The sequence below is a fragment of the Anolis sagrei genome, chromosome 2, assembly GCF_037176765.1.
Source record: "Anolis sagrei isolate rAnoSag1 chromosome 2, rAnoSag1.mat, whole genome shotgun sequence".
In the NCBI taxonomy this organism is placed as follows: domain Eukaryota; kingdom Metazoa; phylum Chordata; class Lepidosauria; order Squamata; family Dactyloidae; genus Anolis; species Anolis sagrei.
The window spans coordinates 128,307,771-128,331,410 of NC_090022.1; the positions used below are offsets into that span (position 1 = coordinate 128,307,771).

Genomic DNA, 23,640 nt, shown 5'->3' on the forward strand with positions numbered 1-23,640 from the left:
AAGCTGATAGTAAGCACTCCTGACCATCACACCTACCTGGGCTTACATTTGGAGAGACAGATCCAGGAGTACTCCCAAGCTGCAAGCACAGTCTTTCAGGGGGAGTGTAACCCCATCCAAAATTGGTTGACACACCTCTGGCCCAAAATAAGGATCCTTGATGGCAAGCACATCTGTTTTGTCTGGCTTCAGTTTCAATTTGTTTTTCCTCAGCCCACCCATTACCTGCTCCAGGCATTCATTCAGCTGTTTTTGAAGGCATGGAGAAATATATTTTCGTGTCATCAGCATACTGACAACACCCTGCCCTATGCTTATGGATTATCTCTTCATGTAAATATTAATCAATAGTACACTGGGATGCCAGGCTTCTGATTCTCTGGACAGTCATGGATACCCACTGTATTACCTTAGGTTGTTTTTTTTTAATTTTGTGTCAGGGCAACCGGTCAATTATATTATATTTCTAACAGAACAAAGCAAGCAAACAGACATAATACAAAATTTGTGAGTTTGGTAGTTGATTAAATGCCCTTTGACCAGTATCTGGCCACTTTGAGCGCTTCTGGTGTTGCCGCAAGAAGGTCCTCCATTGTGCATGTGGCAGGGCTCAGGTTGCATTGCAGCAGGTGGTCAGTGGTTTGCTCTTCTATAACAAATCTACATAGAGACCACCAAACGCAGCATTGCCCAAACACGAATCAAGGAACATGAAAGGCACTGCAAGCTACTTCCACCTAAGGAGTTAGCCATAGCAGAGCACCCAACGAATCAACCTGGACATAGCATATTATTTGAGAACACAGAAATGCTGGACCACTCCAACAACTACCATATCAGGCTACACAGAGAAGCCATTGAAATCCACAGGCATGTGGACAATTTCAACAGAAAGGAAGAAACCATGAAAATGAACAAAATTTGGCTATTTAAAAAAGTATTTTAAAAAACCCTCTAAAATTAAAACAGCAAATAAAGAACAACATTCAAACACAGGGGAACTCCAGACAAGAAACCATCAGGGACAACTAATCACCCCCCAACAAAGGATTTCCTCAGGCAGTAACAAGGCACACCTAAAAACTGTCAGGCCATCAAATACTAATAGAGGTGGCCAATTTAAACATTCACACCTAGCTCCAACAGGCAAGAGTTCTTTCTCCCACCCTGGACTTTCCACAGATATATAAACTCAGTTTCCCTAGTTTCCAACAGACCTCACAGCATAGGGAGATAATGCTTCTAGAACATTAGAACATGGCCATATAGCTGAAAAACAACCCATAGCTATGCTAGTTTCACCTTGAGGCAGCATAGATCACATGGGAATTGAAAGCAAACAACAATATGCAAATCCCAGGTAGTTCATTATAAAAAATGTGCCACTTTTAATGTATAGGGTGTAAAGGTGCTGAACAGCAAACAATAAAATGCACTCTGGCCTTTCTCAGCCTGCAATAATATTGAAATGAGTTGAAATTCCTGACATGAAACTCCAGGCTCATATGTATAATACAACGCTGTGCAAATAGATAGCATTACGAAGAATAAAAGGGTTTATTTGTTACAGATACAATATTTCAAGGACTCCAAGACAGAAGTTATCAGCACAGATTTGTGGATCTGCTGACCAAGGAACAGTTTTGGTTAAAACTGAATGAAGATAGGCTGAGTCAGAAAGGAGTGAGTAGAAAGCAGGAAAAGAGAAGCACTGCCATCTAGTGGCACGGTTGGGCCATACCATTTATTGATTTTTAAAGAATGTGCTCAGATGTACAAAAAATACAATAATGTACACAATCCACAAAATAGTGATATCTTTTGGGGGGGGGCAGCTAAAAAGACACAAAACACATAATATGAGCCATTTCTTTCTTCATCTGCCAAAGATAGTTGAAAATCAGGCGGGAGAAACAAAGTGATAAAGTTAGAATCGTGGGGCTACTCTGTATCAGATAGTTTCTATTGTAGTTCAGTTGTGGAAATCCATTGTGTATCTAAGGGATATGTTGTCTTTTCCTCACCTTCTCACCTTGAAGCTTTGCCCAGATTTTAAACCCCTCACTTAAGTCTTTCCTTTTTGTACTCTGAAGCCTCTTCTGAATTTCTCTCTCCCTTCCCACTCTATCCATCTCAAAGCCTTGCCTGAACTTTAAAGTTCTCCCTTCCTCTCCACTTAAAATAACACTGACACCTTCAAAGAAATTCGCATTTCAAACCTAGGCTACGACAGACTCCAGGGCTCTTGGAGTCTATTTATTTAACTTAGTGACGGTGAAGGGGATTCTGACACTCCCCGATCCAACCACCTTTGTCTGATGTGCATACTCTAGACTATAAGTTGGGCAGCTGAGCAGACAGAGACATAGGTCCAGATGGAGACTCACAGTGACGAGGTGGAAATTTACCCAGTCTCTCTACCCCAATTCTACCTTGTTTTTGGACAAGAATGGCTACAATCCCATTATTTAACCTAGCATTTAATGTATAAGCAGGGTGGCTTTGGATTGGGTGAAGAAAAATATAACTTTGGTATGTGTTTATTTGAAAAGGTATTATAAAAGTTATTATTAGTTAAAGCAATGGTATTCCCCGTAGTAACTTATGGATGTGAAAGCTGGACCATAAGGAAGACAGAGCAAAGGAAGATAGATGCTTTTGAACTGTGGTGCTGAAGGAAAATTCTGAGAGTGCCTTGGACCGCAAGAAGATCCAACCAGCCCATCCTCCAGGAAATAAAGCCTGACTGCTCACTGGAGGGAAGGATACTAGAGACAAAGTTGAAGTACTTTGGTCACATCATGAGAAGACAGGAAAGCTTAGAGAAGACAATGATGCTGGGGAAAATGGAAAGAAAAAGGATGAGGGGACGACCAAGGGTAAGATGGATGGATGTTATCCTTGAAGTGACTGGCTTGACCTTGAAGGAGCTGGGGATGGTGACGGTCGACAGGGAGCTCTGGCATGGGCTGGTCCATTAACTCAATTTTTAAGCTGAAGAGCCGGCATTGTCCATAGACACCCTCTGCGGGGTGATGCTCATCTCAATTTTTAAGCTGAAGAGCCGGCATTGTCCATAGACACCTCCAAGATCATGTGGCCAGCATGTCTGCATGGAGCACTGTTACCATTCCGCAGAAGTGATACCTATTGATCTACTCACCTATTGATCTACTCACATTTGCATGTTTTTGAATGACTAGGTTGGCAGAAGCTGAGCCTAACAGCAGGAGCTCACCCTGCTCCCCAGATTCAAACCACCAACCTTTCAGTCATTATTACTGTCCTCCCTTGATGGCTTGAGGCATGGTACAACAAAGTTAAAAACATATGAACATAAAATATATACAATAAATTATATAAATAAAAACACAAAAATATTAAAAACACAGATATAGAATTGACATACAGTAGCAATAGAATGTAAATAAAAACTGATGACTGAAACTTGACTGGGTCGGATTGCAGGCATATAGCAGGGTTGGGAGAACAATAGCTTTATAAGGAAGCATTTTGATATCACTACGGATGTCCTGGTCCTCAAACACTCTGTGCTTCATTTGGAAAAATGCTGCACTCGCAGAGCTCAGGCAGTGTTGTATTTCAGTGTCAATGTTGACTTTTGTGGAGAGGTCGCTGCCAAGGTAGTGGAAATGGTCACCATTTTCTAAGGTTACACCATTAAGCTGGATTTCTGGCATTGCACATTGGTTGGTTGGTGACTGTTGGAAGAGGACTTTGTTTTTTTCGATGTTTAATGACAGGCTGAGCTTCTCATATGCTTCTGCAAAGGTGTTTAGAGTGGCTTGTAGGTCTTCTTCAAAATGCACACAGACGACATTGTCATCAGCATATTAGAGTTCTATAATAGATGTTGTTTTAACCTTGGTTTTGGCTTTCAGTCTGCTGAGGTTACATAGCTTACCATCTGTCCAACAGAGGATTTCCACTCCGGTGGGAAGCTTCCCATCAACAAGATGAAGCATCATAGCGATGAAGATGGAGAATAAAGTTGGGGCAATAACACATCCCTGTTTGACACCTGATTCCACCATAAATGGGTCATTTTGGGAGCCACTGCTGTCCAAGACTGTTGCCATCATGTCATCGTGAAGGAGCCGTAAGATGTTCACAAATTCGTCAGGGCACCCAAATTTTTGGAGGATGGCACAGAGAGCACTGCCAAATTTTGCCCATGTCTGTCTGGTCTAGAACAATTTTCACACTATTCTGTGCTTGACTGACCTTACATTTGCACCTGGGACTGAAATAATCAGTCTTATTAGTTTAACAAAATCAAGGGGTCCAAAGGGAAACGTGTGACTTAGCTCAGCACAATTCTATCATATATTGAAGAGAAACAAATTATTTTGGCTTGATTTCTATTAGATTGGCCTGTTTCGCATCTACGAATCTGGGGCAACACAGGCCATTGCGTCACCAGACAGGTTCATCTTGGTGTAATCTCCTTTGTGTTAATAAATCTAGCTTAAGGCATCTGAATAGAGCAGGAGGCATCACACAACAGGCAGAAGTCTTGGGAGAAGAGAAGGCGGCAGAGCATTTCTGGAAGGTGCAAAGATGCTAGTCTCTCCTGTAGCTGAGAGGAACAAGGAGAGTATTCTGGAGGTGCTGGCTGATTATGTAGATGATACTTGCTCAACTTTTGGGCTGGAACTAGGTTCGGGGACAGGACAACATGTGGTGCACTTTGCCCAGGCCCTGCCCACTGTCATCTGGCAACCATCAGAGATCAGTCCAGCTTCACAAGAAAGGTACACCAGTCTGTAATATCAGCATTGTTTGGATGCAGCTGTAGAAAAGGTGCAAATGTTATTGAACTACAGCTCCTATCACCCCTCACCATTGAATATGCAGGCTACAGCTGTTGTGACTTACAATTCAACAATACCGAGAGCGGCACAGTTCACACCCTTGCTGTAGAATGGTGGACTGTGTTCTCCCTTTCCACCTTTTCATCAGAAGATAGAGGGGGTGGTATAACAAAATAGCTAGATTAGAGATGGGAACTGAATCTCCAGGAATGATTGGAATGCAATGAAACCTAGTCAGTCCTGTTTGATGCTGGGTGCTTCAGTCCAAACTCTGGAGGCAAAACTGTCCCTTTCTGTGAACTAGATTCTTACTTGTCTGTTCTGTGCTGGAGTGACCTTCCATTTGTGTATGCTATTGGTAAGCAAAATGATGAAATGGTTACTGGCTTCCAATCAACTAAATATTATGTACTACAAAAAGATGTAGTAACATATGATTGGTCTGTACTGGTTTTAATTTTTTTTCTCTTCGACTGCTTAATCTGTTTGTGTGCATGAAATCAGTGCTGATGTTTTGTGTTAACTTGCAAAATAAGAGATAAGGAAGTTGAGTAATCATATATAGAATTATGAACACTGTTTATATTGCATAAAATATGAAAACAAGGGACAACTGCCAAATTTAATTGAGGGACAAGTGCAAGGATATTTAGGGAGTTTTCTAAGTAATGAACAAATTAATGTTCCAGATGGGAGAGGAAGCAAAATATGGATAGTTGCAGAGAAAAAGTTTTAAGAAAAGAACAAGTGTGGAACGTTCCTATCTAGTTCATTTATAAAACAGGTGTTTTCCATTTCCAAGTAAATATTACTTCTTCCCTTTACAATAGATCTCAGAGACATGGTTCGGTGGAGTGCTGGAGTGTGACATAATGAAGAACTTGTCACAAAAATATCCCATATATTAGTAGCTGAGTACCTATGATCATATATACATACAGAAATCCACCATTGTAACTTATAGAATACAGTTTAATACATTCAGCTATCCTGTTACCAAAGAACAACAGTCTAAATTACTCTTGATCAGCTTTAAACTGGAGTGTGTGGTCATATAACTGCTCTACTATCTGAATCCATCTTGCAGCTGGTTCTGTTTTGGATGGGGGACTATGAAATGTCATTTCAATTTTTGTACCAATCACAGAAACGTTATACTTTCCCTCTTTGTTCTCAGTATCTCAGCTTACATCCGTGCCACCAAGGTGACCAATGTTCGAGAGCCCCTCTTCATAGATGTGTCACAGCCATGGAACCAGTGGGCTGGCTTAGGTCAAAGCTGTTGTGACTTCATTGTCATTATCAACGTGTTACACATGACTGATCAAGGCCTAGAGGTATAACATGAGAACCAGGGGAAACCTACACCAATGGTATTGGAATTGACCCTTTTTTGGGGTTATTATTTGACACTTTATTCAGTGGGTGGTATAAAAAAGGATATTGTATTGACCTCACATTTGTTGTTATTGTAGGGAATGTTTAAAGGCGTAGGACAATTGCTGAAACCTGGAGGCATTTTCTTAGCCTATGGTGTAAGTATCAGGAACTCCTTCTTTTCTGCTCACCCACTATTCCGTTAAAGCCCAGTATGAAAGCAATCCTTTTGAGAGTGGAAGGAATGACTAACACGTTTCAAGCTGACCTGAACCTTGCTTTATCTGAATATTACCCTCAAATAATTCAGTATCAAACCAGTGGAGTATTCAAACTGGGCAGGGGAAAACAATATGGGAATCTATCCACCTTTTGGCTCCTGTTATTTATGCCTAAGCAGACCTTTCCTTTCCTCACCTGCTACTACAGGCAATTCAGAGTTCTCTTGCTCTAAAGCAGTGTTTCTCAAATTCTGCTCCTTCAAATGTTTTGGACTTTAACTCCAATTCCTGGCAAGCTGGCTGGGATTTCTGGAGTTAAAGTCCAAAACACCTGGAGAAGCAGTTTGAGAAACACTGCTTTAAAGTATGGAAGTATTTTGTGGGTTGCTGTGGTGGGTTGCTGTAGGTTTTTTGGGCCGTATGGCTATGTTCTAGAAGCATTCTCTCCTGATTTTTTGCAAGCATCCAGAGATGCAGGCGAAACGTCAGGAGAGAATGCTTATAGAACATGACCATACAGCCTGAAAAAGCTACAACCCAGTGATTCCAGCCATGAAAGCTTTTGACAATATACCCCTGTTTATTTATCATGTCAGGGGCAACCAGACAATTGTATTACATTTCTAACAGAACAAAACAAAAAAAAAACAAACAGACAAAACACAAAGTTTGCAAGCTTGGTAGTTGATTAAATGTCCTTTGACCAGTATCTGGCCACTTGGGAGTGCCTCTGGTGTTGCCGCAAGAAGGTCCTCCATTGTGCATGTAGCAGGGCTCAGGTTGCATTGCAGCAGGGGGTCTGTGGTTTGCTCTTCTCCACACTCACATGTCGTGGATTCCACTTTGTAGCCCCATTTCTTAAGATTGGCTCTGCATCTTGTGGTACCCCTGTGATGTTTGTTTTTCTGTCTGTGCCCGCTCAGAAGATTTCACCTCACTTTCTGTCCATGATAGAAATTGGATTTTGACAAAATTAGCTGGTGGAAATAAGGATTGATGATAAAGTTTCAGTGGAGATGCCTTTTCCTTTTCCAGGGGTAAATTTCCCTTCCTAGGGGGTAGATCTCTCACTTTCTGTTGTCCTACTCCCATTATTAACTATGAGTTGTTTGAAAGTCTGATGTTTGTTAACTAAGGGAATGCCTGTATTTGTATTTATAACAAAGTATCCATAAGAACCAGTGGGGATTAATCAACTACCAGAATCGTTCCTATCAATTTAAGGCTGGGATAGGGATCCTATGGCCCATGCTTCTGGATCATGTGATTTTAATGTTTATATTGATGTGTTTTTAATCCTGTGTTTTAATGTAGTTACGTTTTATGATTTGATAGGTTTATGTTACTGTTGTTATGTTAGGATTTCATGTCTTGTAAGGAATTGAATTTTGCTGTAAATGTCAGAAACCACTTTGAGTCCCCCCCCCCCCAAGGGTGAGAAAAGCAGTGTAGTATATAAATGTAAGTAAATAAATAATAAATAATAAATATGGCCATCTAAATAACATTGGATGGGAACTCGCATCAACCTTTGCCAGCAAGAACAGTCCTCAGGAATAATAGAAGCTATAATCCAACACAGAGAAGCTACTCTTTCTCTGCTCATTTTCAAGTCCTGAGTCAATGGTATCTATGCAGGCTCTACTTCAGCTAACCATAGGGAGTGGCTGGAAAATAGCTGGGGTTTCCCCAATCCTATCTTAAGGCCTCCGGGTCTTCCTCCTCTCTTCTTGCCCACTAAAGTCAAAATTCTCAAGTACTCCTGTCTCTTTGGTGGCTAAATAGTAATTTCCACACTGCTTCCACTTTCCAGCCTTTTGCAATTAATGGGATCATCTTCCCGGAGTGCAACGTGAAACTAGATGAAATGCTCCAAGCCAGGTAAGTTAGAAGGATGAGATTCCTACTCAAAAAGTCTCAAATGAGATTCTATTTTGTGGTGTCCTCATGAGATATTAAAATAGAGGAAGAGTGAAGGGACAACATAAAAAGTTTAATTACATATTTCTTATCGCCATTACACTTAGTAAGAACAGCATAGATTATGTATATATTGCAGCAAGAATCTCTATACTTCACCCTTGTCTCCCTACAAAATTGTGTGTCTTAATTTATAGTTTTCCTTCCTTGGAATAGGCTCTAAATCTGTGTTGCAAGGAAGAGGCTTCATGCTCCAACTCCTAACGCAATACTTTTACATGGCAGGAATCCTGAATGGGGGCTGCGAGATGTGGAAGAGCTCCGTCAATTGGCAAACGTCAATGCACTCCGGCTTGAGCGCATGGTAAGAACTGCAGAAAACTCTATGGCCTCAGCCTGCTGTTTCCCTCTTCTGTCTTCCATTTTGAATATATCTACCTATCCTCTTCAATTCTGTGTCTTTTTCTCCCACAGCTGGAGATGCCTGAATACACAAAATGCCTGATCTTTCGGAAGAGGGAGTGATGATCTCTGACTATAGCCCGGGTAGTGTTTTCACAAGAACAAAATAAACATTAAATTCTGAAATAACAACAGATGCAACTGTAGCTTCCTTGGGAATTAGGTTTTAAGGCAGGGCTTCCCTGTATTCCAAATTTCAAAGTGATCTCTGTATTGCAGTGGTTTTCAACCTGTGGGTCCCCAGATGTTTTGGCCTTCAACTCCCAGAAATCCTGGGATTTCTGGGAGTTGTAGGTCAAAACACCTGGGGACCCACAGGTTGAGAATCACTGCTGTATTGCTTTACAGCCCACTTACACAACTATGCTAAAGAGTTGCTCCCCATGTGAAGACAAAGTTTAGCAGGACATACATGGAAGCACAGACTGAAAACATTTTAAATTACTTTAATTGTCACTGGTTCCATTCTGTCTACACCAGCCACTAAGTACGACAGACGAGTCTTCAAAAGCAGTGAAGATAAGTGGGACTTGGGGGGGGGGGGGGGGGTATGGGCCTGGAATACAAAATGTTGAAATTCATGGGTTGTCAAAAGGTATTGAGAGGAGACATGGGGGAGGACTTCATTTGGAGGTGTGCAGAATGAAGGCCACTTGATTGGCAAGATGCAGCCATAGGATGTGTTGGGGAGGACAAGAACGCAGGCCCAGGTCATGCTCTGGGTTGGACCCTGTTTGATTTGGTTCTGGAGCATGCTTTAATGCTGCTTCCTACAATGGCACATGTGCTCTGCTCTCCATCCAAATAGAGCTGGATGGGTCAAGCTCTCTCCACAACCAAGGAATGACATGGAGGGGATCTGGATACACCAGTCCCATGCGCCAAGCTAGAGATTCTCTTAGCAGCATTTCAGATGGGGTGGCAGTGTGAGGCAACTCAGGGCAGGCTCTCAGTTCTCCCTTCCCCACTGTGGGGATAGCGCAAGGAAACAGCAATGGTGTAGCAGTGACAAACAGATGATAGTGTTAACAAGATCTTAGAAACCCACCCCTCCCTGTCATCATCACCAGACAAAGATTAGTCAAAGGAAATTAGCTGGGCCTCTCCACTGCCCCCTTGTGCCTGCTGCACCTGAGCAGACGAAGGCTGGGGAGGGGGCTGCTGCTGAGGAGGGCCTCCAGGGGGCGCCATCTGCAAGGAGACAAACAAGGAAGTTAGGAAATGGAGCCCTTGGAGGGGTTCTTCCATTCAAACATCTGTAGGAAAGGGCTACCAGAGAGATCAACAGCCCATCAACGCTTAGTTTAAGGTGACCACGACATTAGCCCAGTCTGCTATTGAAGTAGAACATAAAACACATTCTCCTGAAACTGGTTAGAGCAGTGGTTCTCAACTCGTGAACCATGAAACCCATAATAAGGTCTGTGGCTGGAGGTGTGTGCCACTGTTGGAGGAGAGAGAGAGAGACAAGGGGAGGGAGGGAAGGAAACCAGAGCCGTTGCCCTCGCCCTCTCACAGCTTTCCCGGCACCATTGGAGGAGAGTGAGAGAAGCAGAGTCCCCCAGAGTAGTTGTTATTATTAATACTAATATTATTATAAGCTCCCATTGCCACACATCAGTTGTAATGGGAAAGCAGCCCTTTGTAAGACCCTGTTTAGTCCCCCAAAGTTGCTGCTGCTGCTGTTGTTATTAGCTCCCGTTGTCAAACACAAGAGGTGTGAGGAGAAAGCAGCCCTTTGTAAGATCCTGTTTAGTCCCCCAAAGTGATGGTGATAGTGATAGTGATAGTAGTAGTAGTAGTTGTTGTTGTTATTATTATTATTATGGCCGTTAGGGACAGTTTCTTGGGTCTGGCACTCCACTTTTTGTTTTTTTCAACCTCACCCCCCCCCCTTTCTTTTTTAACACGAGCATTAACAATTAATACACAGCCCAACCAAAAAAAAAATAATTTTCTTGGTATTTTCGTTTTTAGGCCTGTTCCTGTGGTTATTTGGTGTCCTGATTCAGAAAATTGCATTGGATAGATCGCATCAGCTCTAGATTATTAAATATGGTTTTCTGTGAGCGAGCAGATGGCAACTACTGGATGGCATATGTTTTGTATCAGAAACCAGAGCTGATATGGTCTATCCAATGCAATTTTCTGAATCAGCACCCCAAATAACCAAACCGAATCCAAAGTTTACCAAAAACTGATTTGTAACCCTTTTGGTACTAATGTTGGAGAGTGGTCCCTGGTCAAAAAAGGTTGGGAGCCACTGGATTAGAGACTTACCTGCTGATACATAGGCTGTTGTCCTGACATGTAAGGCTGCTGAGGTGGCAAGCTACTCAAACCTGGTTCCTGGCCAGGGAGGGTTGACATGAGGTTCTAGCAAGGAGAGAGAGAGAGAGAGAGAGAGAGAGAGAGAGAGAGAGAGAGAGAGAGAGATCGTACAAGCCACAGCCTGAACAACATGCGCCTTGTGCTTTTGTGCCATGAAGTCATTTCTGACTTATGGCCGCCCTAAGGCAAACGTATCATAGGGTTTGTTAGTAGGTTTTATTCAGAGAGGGTGTACCACTGCTCTCCTCTCAGACTGGGAGTGAGACCTGCCCAAGTCATCCAGTGGGTTTTCACAACAAAGTGAAGATTTGAAGATTGGCCTCCCAAAGTTCTAGTGTAACACATAAACCGCTATGATACCACACTGGCTCTCTGGGACCTATGCACAGAAATTGGGAGTTCTCTACCAATCCTTTTTCTGAGTGAGCCATCTTCACACATGCATACAAAAGTGATTCCTTACCTGCATGTTGTAGGGTTGGTAGCTCATTGAAACTGACTGATTGCCCATGTAGCCCATTGTGCCACCAGATGGCGGAGGAGCCTGTGTCATGGCAGGGATGCTCTGGGCTTGGGAAGGGGCCGCTGCATTCTGCAAGGCAAAGAGGGCAGGGGTGGGCAAACGCACAGAAGAGCATGTGGCACAGAGAGATTCTGGTCTTCCCAATTTCAATAGTAAGGAGTTATGCAAGGCTAAAATGTACAGTAGGTATACTGCTGGCTCTCTTCAAGAGAATTCAAGGCAATGCACATACGTTTTTATATTTGATTCTTACAGCACAGTGAGGAAGGTTGGGTTATGAGACTGGCCCAAGGAAGCTTTACGGCTAGAGAGGAAGAAGATGGGTTTTCCAAGCTCAAGCCCAACATTTAACTAGTCAGAACTCCACATTCACTGGGGTTAGGGACACAGCACCCCCACCCCCAAAGTGGAAAACTGTAAATAAAAAACAGCCATATTTTTGCATGAGAGAACACGTTTCTAGCAATCTCTAGTTCCTCCAGCATGACTCTGGACATCTACTGGGAGTTGACCAGAGAATCACACTGAAATGTATTTATTTATTTATTTATTTATTTAGAGTGTTTGTATCCTGTCCTTCTCAACCACGGAAGGGCGAGTCAGGATGGCTTACAATTGGCAGTCATTAGATGCTGACAAAGAAACAGAGAACAATTAACACGAACAGGTCAACAGCAATAAAAATACATTAAAAAAGCAATAAGTGATCTCTAGAATGAATGATCTAGTAATTCCTAGAGAGAAGATCTTAGTCAACTCCTTGAATAATCAAAGCTTCGAAAGTCAAATATGCATATGTGGAAGTCCACCTGTATTCCACTAGGGCAGCCTCTTCCAAACAGTCTTAACCACGCTATGTATGGGAAGGGATGAGACTGATTTACTGTTTTAACAATGGCTTATGTATTGTTAATTATGCTTTTATGTCTAATTGTGGTTTTAATTTTGTAATTTGTTATGTAATGGCTTCGGAATGGGGCCCATTGTAAGCCGTCTTGAGTCCCCCTTTTGGGGTTGAGAAGGACGGGATAGAAATGCAAGAAATAACAACAACAACAACATCAACAATAAGGGACTTGTGGGTCTGAACTTACCTGATAGCCCTGGGTAGGAGTAGGTTGGTAAGAGGAATAGGCAGGGTTTGTAGTGGGCACTGGCTGTCCTTGAGGAGCTGTCTGTGCACTGTTAGTTCCAGTTGAGTACATATAAGTGCCCACCATGTTGGGGTCTGAAACACAGGTCATGAATGAGTAAAAGATACCCTTCTAGGATCAGCTCAGTAATCTATGTGTTAAATCAAGAGCCTTCAGCTCTTCTTACTATTTCCCCCCTACTGTTCTTACCTGTTCCTGCCACAGGCATTGCAGTGTAGGGCCCAGCGCTGCCCTGGGCGGGTTGGCTCATGTACACTGTATGCATGGGTGAGCCCTCGACTGAGCTCGCTGGGCTGAAGGTGGCTGGGAAGCTTGTGGGGCCTGAAGGCTGGTAGATCACCCCACCAGCAGGAGGCATGGCCTGCAGCTAAAAAGATAAGAAGTGAGGCCAAGGAGGAGGGGGGCTTGCCTCCGCTCCTGCCCTTGCCTAGTTCATAGGGGAGGGAAACAGGTCAGAAATCTCTGGTCTCCCCATTCTTCCTACCTGGGCATAAGGCAGGGAGAAAGCAGGCATTTGCGCCCGCATCTGGATTGTTTGCTTCTGTTGCTCCAAGCGCATCTGGCGCTCTTTTTCCTGCTCCTGAAGGCGCTGGATAGCCAACTGCCGCTGCATCTCCAGGTATTCCTACCAGTGAAAAACATGCACATTGGGGATTTCGTCCCTGAGCCACTGTGCTTCATGTTGTACTGGGTTTGCTATTTGCCAGCCATTTTTTGAGAAATAATAATAATAATAATCAACTTTATTTATATTTCAGGGGGACTCTGGGTGGATTCCAACATACAGCAGCAAACATCCAATGCCTCCATAAAATAAACATCAACATCATAACCACTGAAACCCCCACGTATAAAAACATTTGGAACCTAACATCAATAGATTAAAGCAAAATGTAACCAAACAAAAATGAAATCAAACAAAAATGGCAAACATATCCTTAGGTTATGCAGTCACACTTTTCACAAACCAGTGGAAGGCTCACCTGTTTTTTCTGCCTCATAATCTCCAGTTTCTGGGCCAGCTGGATCTGTCTCTGTCGCTCTGCCTCCTCAGCAGCACGGCGCAGCTTCTCTCTGTGTTCCTCTCGCAGAGCATTCAGGGCTCCCCGGGCATCCCGGATCTGGGCAAGCTTATCTTGAAGTCCCTCATAATACACTGGAGGCAGATGGGAGAAAGGCAGTGTCAAGACTCCCACCTTTAGACACACCTCCCTGAGACTGAACAGATCCCACCAAGAGTAAAGCAGGGGTTGAATTCTCAATTAAAGCCAAAGGAAAGTAGATGCTGTGGTAGGAAGGGGGGATGAGATGAGGTTTGTACCAGCAGAAGTACATAAGGATGCCAGATGGCAGACAATGATTTAAAGGGAGCATAATACTGCTACACAACCCACACACACACCCCTCCCTGGTATCCAACCCCAACAGGGGACTGGGGTTCTAGGAACATACAACGGCGCTCATCCAGCTGATTCAGCAGCTCCAGGAGTTGGGGGTGCATGCTGTTGATGGACTGGAAGAGCGAGAGCACAGCCGAGTCGTTAGTAATGCTCCGACCCCGGAGGTGATTGCTCTTCATGCGGTTGACAAAGGTGGTGACAGCATTCTGCAAAGCTTTCAAGAACTGCTCGTGGCTCTCATCCGTCTCTCCATTTTGGTACTGCTGCTGAGGAGGAATTGAAACCAGGAAGTTGAAAGACCAATTCCCAACCCAGTTTACAATTCTAGGAGTACTTTTTATTTCATTTTTTTTTATTTTAATATTTATTAATTAATTAAAATAAACACATACGTTCGTGTTTGTTGTATACAGTGAAATATTTTCCAGCTATTCATTATCATTTCTAATATAATATCTTTTCTTTAAGGGATCACAGTCTTGTTTGAGGCATATTGAGATACAAGTGGTTTTAATGCTTGATATGTTTTTAGCAATTTTTTAATGTAGATGTTTTATTTTATTTGATGTATGTTCATATTGGCATCAAATTGCTGCTTATATATGTAAGCCACTCTGAGTCCCCTAAAGGGTGAGAAGGGTGGGGTATAAATATGGTAAATTAGTAAGTAATACACATCAGCTCTAAATTAATATCCACTTCCTCCTTGTCGACAGTCTTATAGGATCCCTTATGTACATTTTTAGTTTAATTATACTTTTTATTGAGATGTTGGATCACTTGTTGCCATTCACTGACAAGTTCTGTAATAGTTCTGCTCTTAAGAGTACAGTTATTTTATCGATGACAAATCTGTCATGTATTTCTCCCATTCTTCTAGGAATACTTTTTAATTCAGGATTACCACTCTCATCTCCCCTACCTTAGAAGCTCCTTTATAACGTCCCTTTCCCTAAAAAGACAACACCTAGGACAAATGTGGCACACCCTGAACGTCAATTCTTTTTTTTACCTGGCTACTTCCACTCAAGAAAAAAACAGCAGTTGCCCCCATTTAGACAGCGTGAGACCTGTGGAAATGCAGGAGAGAAAGTCCTTACCTCCACTACACTGAGTGGGGCAGGCTGGACCTCAGTGGACTGGGCTGCTGGCTCCCCCATAGACAGTGGGGCCGAAGGTGTTGGGCTCTTGCGCACTTCCTCTTGTTTCTTTTCCCAGTAGTTGCGGTTCAAGTACCGAGCCAACTGTCAGAAGGCAGTGAGAAAAGGAAAGCCAACTCAGATGTCTGTAGGCAAGTCCCCACAAAGACCTGCAGTCATCTGGCCTAATGAGGTTGAAGAAGTGGGGTGTTCTTACCTCAGGATCAATATCCTCAGCTAGAGGTGCAGAGGAATTCTGAAATGAAATAGACACCAAAATCGCTTTACTTCGTCGAAGAGCATTCATGAGGTGTATCCTTAACTCACCCAGCAACCATCAGGAGCTAATCTTAAAAGCTTGAAGGCATGAATACTGAGAGGTAAAAAGGGAGCTGCTCAAGCAAGGGACACAAGTTGAAAACCTACTTGAATTCCACGGGTCCAAGCAGCTTGGGTATAAACTACATAATTTTAATCAGTGATGTGAACCTAAGCATCAACAAGAAGTGCCAGGCACTTCCTGAGCTTAAGACTTACCACAGGTGACGAATAGAGGGTGCTGACTGGAGGGGCTGAAGATGTAATTGGTGTTGGTTCTGCTTTGGGGTATGTGGAGAATGTGCTTTTCTGCCTCTGCAGTGGGAAAAAATGATAAAGGATGTAATCTCCCAACTTGTAAAACAGGCCTTTGTCCATGTGAAAGAGGAAATGGAGTATCAGTTTTTCCCATTTAACAGTTACCATGTTCAGCCAAATCTTTACGATACTGGCATGTGTGTGATGAGTGCCTTCGCAGGGCCTTTACTACTCTCACACAGAAATAATATATGAAAAGTAGTAAGGTGTCAATTATTGGAGTTAAATTTGATTTGTATGATATCTGGAATTGATTTCTGGCTCTGTGACAAACAGCTGATGAATTGCTTTATGCAATAGAGAAGGTCTTTTCCGCCTTAGAACCAGGGGAGATTGGACCTCCGCATGAGCTGTTTCGCAGCAGGAGACAGAGCCTTGATTTACTCCAAACACAGAGCTATCAAAACTCTTTGGCCAACACAAGACAGCCAGCCAGCCAGCCATAGGAGGCCTACATGGCACTGATGTAATGGAAATCCCCCACCATAACCAAGACACAAACCATCCTTTCCTTCTCCTCAGCCTCTGACTGAGACAATGCAATTGCCAACTGCAGCTCCTCTTCCTCTTGCAGAGCGGTTTCATCACGCTTTGGAGGCAGCTGCAGAAACAGCAAGGGGTAGCTGTGTAAGCAAGGCGAGCAAGGGACCCATCTCTACCCCTCCCATGTAAGCACTCACCTGGGACTGCTGAGAGAGAGGGCTGGTCAGGTACTCTGGAGGAAGCTCTGTGCTACTAGTCCCTTTGCCTTCTGCTTTCCTGTGGGGACATTAAGGCCAAGGTCATGGTCACTACTGATGGCTACCTTGCTAATAAGGTGAAGGGGGGAGGGCTAGGCAACTGCTACTGAACTGTGGCACAATGATTTGTAATAAGCCAATTAAGCTCTTGGCTCCGGAAGCTACACACCACAGAACAAACAGACAAGTCCATTGAGTTATTATAGGAATGACTCACACCTGCAGAAAAGGCTGCCAAAACATTCAATACTTACTTGTTGAGGTGCTCATAGCAAGGCTCGCACACTCGCACCTCCTTCTCTATGCCAAACTTAGGGATGGTGGAATACTTAGAGGAGCACTTCCCACAGAAAATCTGCCCACATGCCCGACAGTGATGCTGTGGAAACAGTGAATAAATTAAAGGTGGCAGCCAGTAACTCCAAACAGGCATCCACAAAATGGAGAGAGAGCTAAAAATATTGCCCCAGCATCCATTTGCTCTCCACTGGATGGCTCGGTGTTACCAAAGCAGGAAAGCTCAGATCTGGGCCAGAGAGCTACAGCACTCACCTTGCGAGTCACCACTCCAAACTGGACCCGGCACCGGTGGCACTCTTCCGCATCCACCCAGTCAGGAGCCTGCCACATAGAAGCAGAATAACCCTTAAGTAATAAAATGGCGTAGGTTTTGAGATGATCCAAAGGGTGTAAAGAGCATTCCCAAGGACAATGCTATGTTGGAATGAGTCAGGCAAGAAAAATGCAGACACAAGCATTAGGGAGCACAACTGGGGCAATGTGGATGTGGCAGGAAATTTACCTCGGGGCTCAGAAATTATGCCACAGGCACTGAAGGTGTTAAGGAAGAAATAGTGTATCCTTTTCTAAACCTTTATGTCTGTAGCTAATGACTTCCAGGACATTAAGTAGGTTTAAAAGACATGCCCGTGTTAGTCTAGACCGGTATCCAAAAAGATCTTGTAGCACCTTTGAGAGTACCTACAGAAAAAAGTTGATATCATAGACCAACTTCACCAACTGCATAATGAAGAGGTGTCAAGTAATTGGAGGAAGGCTGGAGAGGAAAGGAACCTTAGAAAATGCTCTTCATTTCTACTTCCTTAAATGTACAGACAGAGTGTGATACTTGTAATTTTGCCTCTGTCTTGCTTAACTGGCTGTATGTCATGGGAAACAAGCTCAGCTCAAATTCTCAGCACTGGAAGCAGTATCAAGTTCTAAATATAATAGAAAAATCAAATTAATTTCCTTGTTTGTGGTGTGGCCCTTTCCCAACTGGGATACTCACCCTTTCTGCTGCAAACATGGCATCACTTTCTTTGAATTCTGGAAAAACGTGACCTGCAGATAAAATTAATGCTGTTATTTTAATTGAGTCCAGTTGCTAGTGCCCAGGCCCTTAAGATGAGAATTGTATGTCAGGCCTGTCAGATTGTGTATATTCTGTCCTGAGTGCTGCTTCTTATGTAGCATGCATCAAAGCCATTACCTTAATCAAGGATGATCTCCTTTTTAGCGAAACAACAGCATGTCAGCTCATTGCACAGAAGATGAGCCTATAATGTTTGACTCAGCCTAGTGGACCTTCCAAAAGACAGTCCATGTGATCTTTTGGGCCACAATGTAGCATGCATTCAGGAGATCCCCTAGGAAAAACATCGGCTACCAAAAATGAAGGAAAACCCCCTAAAGTAAATGAATTTTGGGTTGCTGTGAGTTTTCCAGGCAGTATGGCCATGTTCCAGAAGCATTTTCTCCTGACGTTTCACCAGCATCTATGACAGGCATCCTCAGAGATTGTGAGGTCTGTTGGAAGCATATCTGTGGAATGACCAGGGTGGGAGAAAGAACTTTTGTCTGTTTGTGACAAATGTGAATGTTGCGATTGGCAACCTGTTTGAGGACAGTAAATAAAGAACACCACTCAAAAAACAAGGGAATTCCAGACATGAAACAATCGGGGCCAGCCAAAACTAATCAAGCTGGCCAACTGCAAAATTCACACTTGCCTCAAGCAGACGAGAGTGAATGTTGCAACTGGCTACCCTGATTACCATTGAACAGCCTTGCAGCTTCAAAGCCTGGCAGCTTCCTGCCTGGGAGAATCCTTTGTTGTGATGTGTTAGCTGGCCCTGATTGTTTCCTGCCTGAAATTCCCGTTTTCTAAGTGTTGTTTTTTATTTACTGTCCTGATTTTAGATTTATTAGGTTAGATTAATGTTTTTGGAGGAAAGGTTTTTTATGTGAAACGATACAGGAAACTCCTGCAACCTTCTTAAAACATAACCTGTTGCTTCTGGATGCCTTTGGGAAAGGCATTTCGTCCTTGGAAAAAGGGGAAAAAGATTAGGTCCAAGATGGCCACAAAAAAAACTTGGGATTCAGCAAAGTGAAGAGCCCCATATTGTCCGGAAGCCTCCTTTATTCTTCTCCCAAGCCACCCATCCACCCATTTCATACCTTCACAGATGTTGCATCTGCTATCTTTACCTTCTACTTTCATGATCTGATATGTATCCTGGACGACCTTGTATTTGGGCTCATTGCGGAAAGCATGGGCCCATGCTTGGATTAGGTAGAGGATCTTGTTGCGAACATTGGCTTCAACCTGTCTCTGTAGAGATAGGAACAATCAAGATTAGGCAGTGCTCAAGTTGGAGTCAAACCTCAATCCTCATAGGAACAGTATTAGGATATCTATTTTAGGGCATGAAACTCAAAGCAATGCCTCATCCCACCTAGCTCTAGAAATGTAACCTCAGTTTGTCTCTTTTTCTTCTTAAATCAGTACCTGCATACAAACACCTTTACTAGGGGTTTCTTCACAAATTTACTCCAGGTGCAAAGGAAAGTGAATTAATATATTGGGGCCAGAATGCTAACTTATGATGCTCCAACACTCTAGCTAATGTAAGCAAGTTAGAAGGATGTAGCCAAAGGTGTACAAGTCAGCTGCTGGCTTCTTAACATATAAATGTATGGTCTTTCATTGTCACTGCCATCCCCGTTGCTATAGCACAGTTACAAGTTGCTGGCAAAGTCTAAATTCACATACTGAGATGGGCAGAACACATCTTACTTATAAATAGCCCAAGAGCAATGTGAAAACAAGTCTAAACAAAACTAACACCAAATAGAGCTACACCTTAGCCCACTAATCCTTCTAGTTCTGTATGGTGACTACGGACTCACAACAATTCTCTAGGGTGCCATAGGCCTTTGCCAACATACCTGGGGAGGTGTAAAATGTGATATACAACCTAGGAGTTCCTTGGCTTAGTGGTAGGGAAGCAAGCAAAACATGTGTTCTACCACTGAGCCACAGGAATATTACTGAACTTCAGTGAGAATAAATTCAAGATACTAATTCTTTCAAGTGTTATGCCAATGATGTTACACATCAGCTAGAACAAATGGGTTTGATCATGTTTCTTTTTTTTTTTTTTTTTTTTTTGAAGGCAGTGAAAACGTTTTGCTTATTTGGCAGTAGTCAGTAATGATCCATATTCACTAGAAAATGTGACTGCAATCTTTTGTACACATTCTTATGCATTTATTTATTTATTGCATTTATATACCGCTTTTCTCACCTCTGTGGGAAACTCAAAGCAGTTCACAACATAATCAATGGCAAAATTCAAAGCCTCACATAAATAAACATCACATCCCAAATTGACAACAAATGACAGTATATTAAAACCATTAAAACTATAGCAGCAATCATAAACACAACCTAAAACATTTAGGTCTCATTGAAGTCAACTGGGCTTGCCACTAAAAATATATGTAGAACTGTATTCTACAATTCTGAATTTTCTCAAGTCAAAGCATGTCAAAGCTGCTTCACATTTGTTTTAGCACCCTTTGGTACTTTCAGTACCTCTCTAGACATATTGTCCAAATTACCTTCAGCAACTCCTTCAGTTCTTCCATAGTCTGTTTGTTAGCCACTTCATCATGGACTGTTTGTCCACAGTTCTTTACCACAGACTCCAATACCTAAAAAATAAATACACAAAAGCAAGTATAGTCCACTTTTGAATCCCAACAACCTTCCATGGTAGCATAAGGTTGGGTCCTTCTCTGAAAAAAAAAGTGCAGTTAGCACATCATAGAGGTACAAGGGAAGACAACTTTTCCTTTATGACCAGAAAGACAACAAGTTGAAGAGTTTCTGTTTACTTCATCTTACCTCCAGTGCATAGAGAGCTACATGTGGATTCTTGTCATTCACTTTCTTCTTTATTGCGCCCACAGCATATTTAGCTCTGGACAAAAAGGAAGAAAGAATGGCAACTGAAATACTTAAAATTCAGTGACAATGCTATTGCTAATATGTAAGATGTCAAAGCCAATATTGAACTAGACTATAGTAAGTGGCTAATTAACAAATCAAATTTATTTACCTCAAGGCAGGGACATTCTGCGTATCTATGTATTTTCTATGAGATTTTTACCACTAAAAATATGCTTGGTTAAGTAGCTTCATTTCTGGTAGTTGTTGAGAAAGCTCTTTGAAACATCTCTAGTCCCTTCTTAGATTCCTAATCTTTCTAAAAATCCATTCTTTGCCAATCACAGAATCAGAACATGCAGAATTGAGCTGAGACATACAAATACCAAGTTCATCTCTTGTGCTGTGCTGAAATTTCTTATTAACATTAAATCAGTAGTTTTTAGGATCAAAGCCATAGACTTTTTTCCTCCCTACTCCATCAGCAGAGGATATAATTCTAGAATATCAGCCATCAACAGATGGTGAATCTGATTGACCTGACAATCCTGGTCAATTTGAATGGTCTGGAGACAGTTCTGAATGAGCAAGCTCCAGAGAGTATTGCAGGAGTACAGATAATGTTGTATCTGTATGCAAAAGATCCAGGTTCAAGTCCCTATTCAATGAATAATGGTGGGCAAACCATATATTCCTATCTAATCACAATATACCCAAGGGAAAATATTGTATGAATGGAATGAGCAACACAAAAGTTGGTATAGATAACACGACTTACTGAGTGTCACCTTGACGAATCATATCACAAATCTGTAAGATGGACTCCCAGTCTGTCTCCAACAGAAGCTGACTGGTAGCTTTATCTGCAAAACATTAAAATGACAATTCATCTTCCAAATCAAATGTTATATTTTGTCTTTGCTTGGAAAGGCATGGCGATGTACTGTCATTTTTTGACATTTTCTGGACAAAGATTATTAAGATTTTACTAAGATTACATCTGTTCATTTTTAGTGAGCTACTTTTTTTTACTGTTAACTACAAACTGTCTGCAAATGCTGAGGGAAAAAAATTTCTATCCCCCAGTAAAAATCACAGAGATATATACGTGCTGAATGTTGGCAAATGAGCCTGCATATGTGATGTCTGCTCCTTCAGTTTTACCATTCCTGTTTCCCAACCTGTCTACTCTTAATGTCTGGAAGTCTTTCTCTACAGAAATCACACTCTCTCCTTTCATGTCCCCACCCCCAAAAAACTTGCTCTGTTTTGTAATGCCTTTAGTATGAGTTTTTTCATTCCACATCTAAAACGAAGTCGTCTTTTGTATGTGTTTTCTTTGTATAACTACAACCCTTTCCTTCATCATGGTTAATACTATAAGGTTCTTTAAACAAAACATGCTTACATTACAATAATGTGCCATGCTCACAGAGAGCTCTATACGAAAAAGGGAGTAAAGGCTCATAATGCATGCACACAATGTCCTGTGTGCCCACCATTTCATATGATTAGCTGATCATTTGTTGACATTACAGATCAGCTGACTAATCTCAGACATTTTCCTCTTGTAACATTTGACCTATAAACTTCTTGACTCAGTGTGACGCCTGCATTTTCTCAAACACTTCCTGGACTTGTAGAGACTGATTTTAGCATAGCAATGCGGTCATCAACACTATAAAATATGTTGGTCTTTCCCCAGGATTTAAATTGGGCCAGTCTCAGTAAACCAAACGTCAGCTCTGATTCGGCAAAATGTCCTTCATTTGTAACAAAATAGCCCAAAACCTGTTTCACAAATGCCTAATCTACGATCAAGGAAAACACTGCCTCTTTGGATCAACACAATAGGGACACAACAGAGGATCAAAGGCGTCAGACAGCCCAGCCGGTCACTTTGCTTCGCCCTTGGCCAGTGGGGGAGAGGAATAAGAGGGGGTTTTGTGGCATCCATATAACCTTCGGCCCTCCCCCAACTCGCGAGGTCAATGGCCGGAGATTCTGGGAGCCCAGGCCCCAAAACATATGGAAAAACCAAAGGTTGAAAAGAACGGGGATAACGGGTAGAAAAGGGGAGGAAAACAATCGCGGCCCAAAACTTCGCTTGGGACCCATCGACGCTGTCACATAAAGCAGTTTCAAACTGCATTATATGGCGGTGTAAATGGGGCCTTTGTTTTGACATTGTAAGTTATTTAATCACAACGGCGTTTAGGAAGGAGCCGTTCTCCCTCCGAGGAGTGGCAAGGCTGGGCTTCTGACTCAGCCCGGCCCGCATAAGCCTCAGGCGGAGGGGGAAGGGAAGGGGAAAGGGTTCGGGGCTTCCCGGGCTGCCACGGAGGCTCCGGCAGCGCACCCCTGGCCCTCCTCCCCGCCTCCAGGTACCGAGGAGCCGCTCGAAGGTGCCTCCGCCTCGCCCCATGGCGCCGCTCGTTCTCTGCTTCGCTCGCTCGCTCGCCCAAGACCAGAGAAGCCCGTCCGCTGACTCTGCGCCGCCAGCGAAGCTGTTTCCGCCACCTAGGCCCCAATTCCGGCTTCCGCACGGCGCCGAGGCGGGCTTTCCGGCGGCAGGCGCATGTGATTGGCGGGCGTGGAATCGGAATGACAGGTTCTTCCGCTGCCGCGCCTTAACCAATGACGGAAGCGCGAGGAGATTGCGGCG

General features: G+C 42.9%; 2 protein-coding genes across 5 annotated transcripts; one reads left to right on the forward strand and one right to left on the reverse strand.

The window, feature by feature from the left end:
• Positions 1-4,499: 4,499 nt before the first annotated feature.
• Positions 4,500-8,947, forward strand: LOC132768472 (methyltransferase-like 26 B). 2 transcript variants are annotated; one of them, XM_060764389.2, is made up of 6 exons: positions 4,500-4,775; positions 6,013-6,172; positions 6,311-6,370; positions 8,247-8,314; positions 8,639-8,717; positions 8,828-8,947. In XM_060764389.2, exons 1-6 carry the CDS (start codon positions 4,582-4,584, stop codon positions 8,876-8,878), a joined length of 612 nt encoding a protein of 203 aa, XP_060620372.1. In that variant the 5' UTR covers positions 4,500-4,581; the 3' UTR covers positions 8,879-8,947. The 2 variants fall into 2 exon arrangements, with proteins under 2 accessions (XP_060620372.1, XP_060620371.1); XM_060764388.2 differs by having other exon boundaries at positions 8,639-8,947.
• A 298-nt stretch (positions 8,948-9,245) lies between these two features.
• HGS (hepatocyte growth factor-regulated tyrosine kinase substrate) lies at positions 9,246-23,534 on the reverse strand. 3 transcript variants are annotated; one of them, XM_067463835.1, is made up of 21 exons: positions 23,364-23,534; positions 21,754-21,838; positions 20,934-21,009; positions 20,648-20,740; positions 19,232-19,355; positions 18,030-18,082; positions 17,291-17,359; positions 16,993-17,117; positions 16,679-16,757; positions 16,510-16,599; positions 15,900-15,995; positions 15,580-15,618; positions 15,324-15,467; positions 14,276-14,489; positions 13,807-13,979; positions 13,308-13,448; positions 13,013-13,190; positions 12,764-12,897; positions 11,610-11,738; positions 11,096-11,191; positions 9,246-10,006 (listed from the first exon to the last, which is right to left on the reverse strand). In XM_067463835.1, exons 1-21 carry the CDS (start codon positions 23,398-23,400, stop codon positions 9,893-9,895), a joined length of 2,289 nt encoding a protein of 762 aa, XP_067319936.1. In that variant the 5' UTR covers positions 23,401-23,534; the 3' UTR covers positions 9,246-9,892. The 3 variants fall into 3 exon arrangements, with proteins under 3 accessions (XP_067319936.1, XP_060620369.2, XP_060620368.2); XM_060764386.2 differs by having other exon boundaries at positions 14,276-14,486; positions 16,501-16,599; XM_060764385.2 differs by having other exon boundaries at positions 16,501-16,599.
• Positions 23,535-23,640: the final 106 nt, after the last annotated feature.

Bases quoted from the DNA above. Each gene is read 5' to 3' on its own strand.
- LOC132768472 (XM_060764388.2), top strand. From the start codon at position 4,582: ATGCTAGTCTCTCCTGTAGCTGAGAGGAACAAGGAGAGTATTCTGGAG. The intron at 6,371-8,246 runs GTAAGTATCAGG...TCCACTTTCCAG, and splicing joins GCATTTTCTTAGCCTATGGT to CCTTTTGCAATTAATGGGAT. The intron at 8,315-8,638 runs GTAAGTTAGAAG...TTTACATGGCAG, and splicing joins GATGAAATGCTCCAAGCCAG to GAATCCTGAATGGGGGCTGC.
- HGS (XM_060764385.2), bottom strand. From the start codon at position 23,400: ATGGGGCGAGGCGGAGGCACCTTCGAGCGGCTCCTCG. The intron at 13,980-14,275 runs GTATGTTCCTAG...ATCTGCCTCCAG, and splicing joins TCAGCTGGATGAGCGCCGTT to TGTATTATGAGGGACTTCAA. The intron at 11,739-12,763 runs GTAAGTTCAGAC...TTTGCCTTGCAG, and splicing joins CTCCTACCCAGGGCTATCAG to AATGCAGCGGCCCCTTCCCA.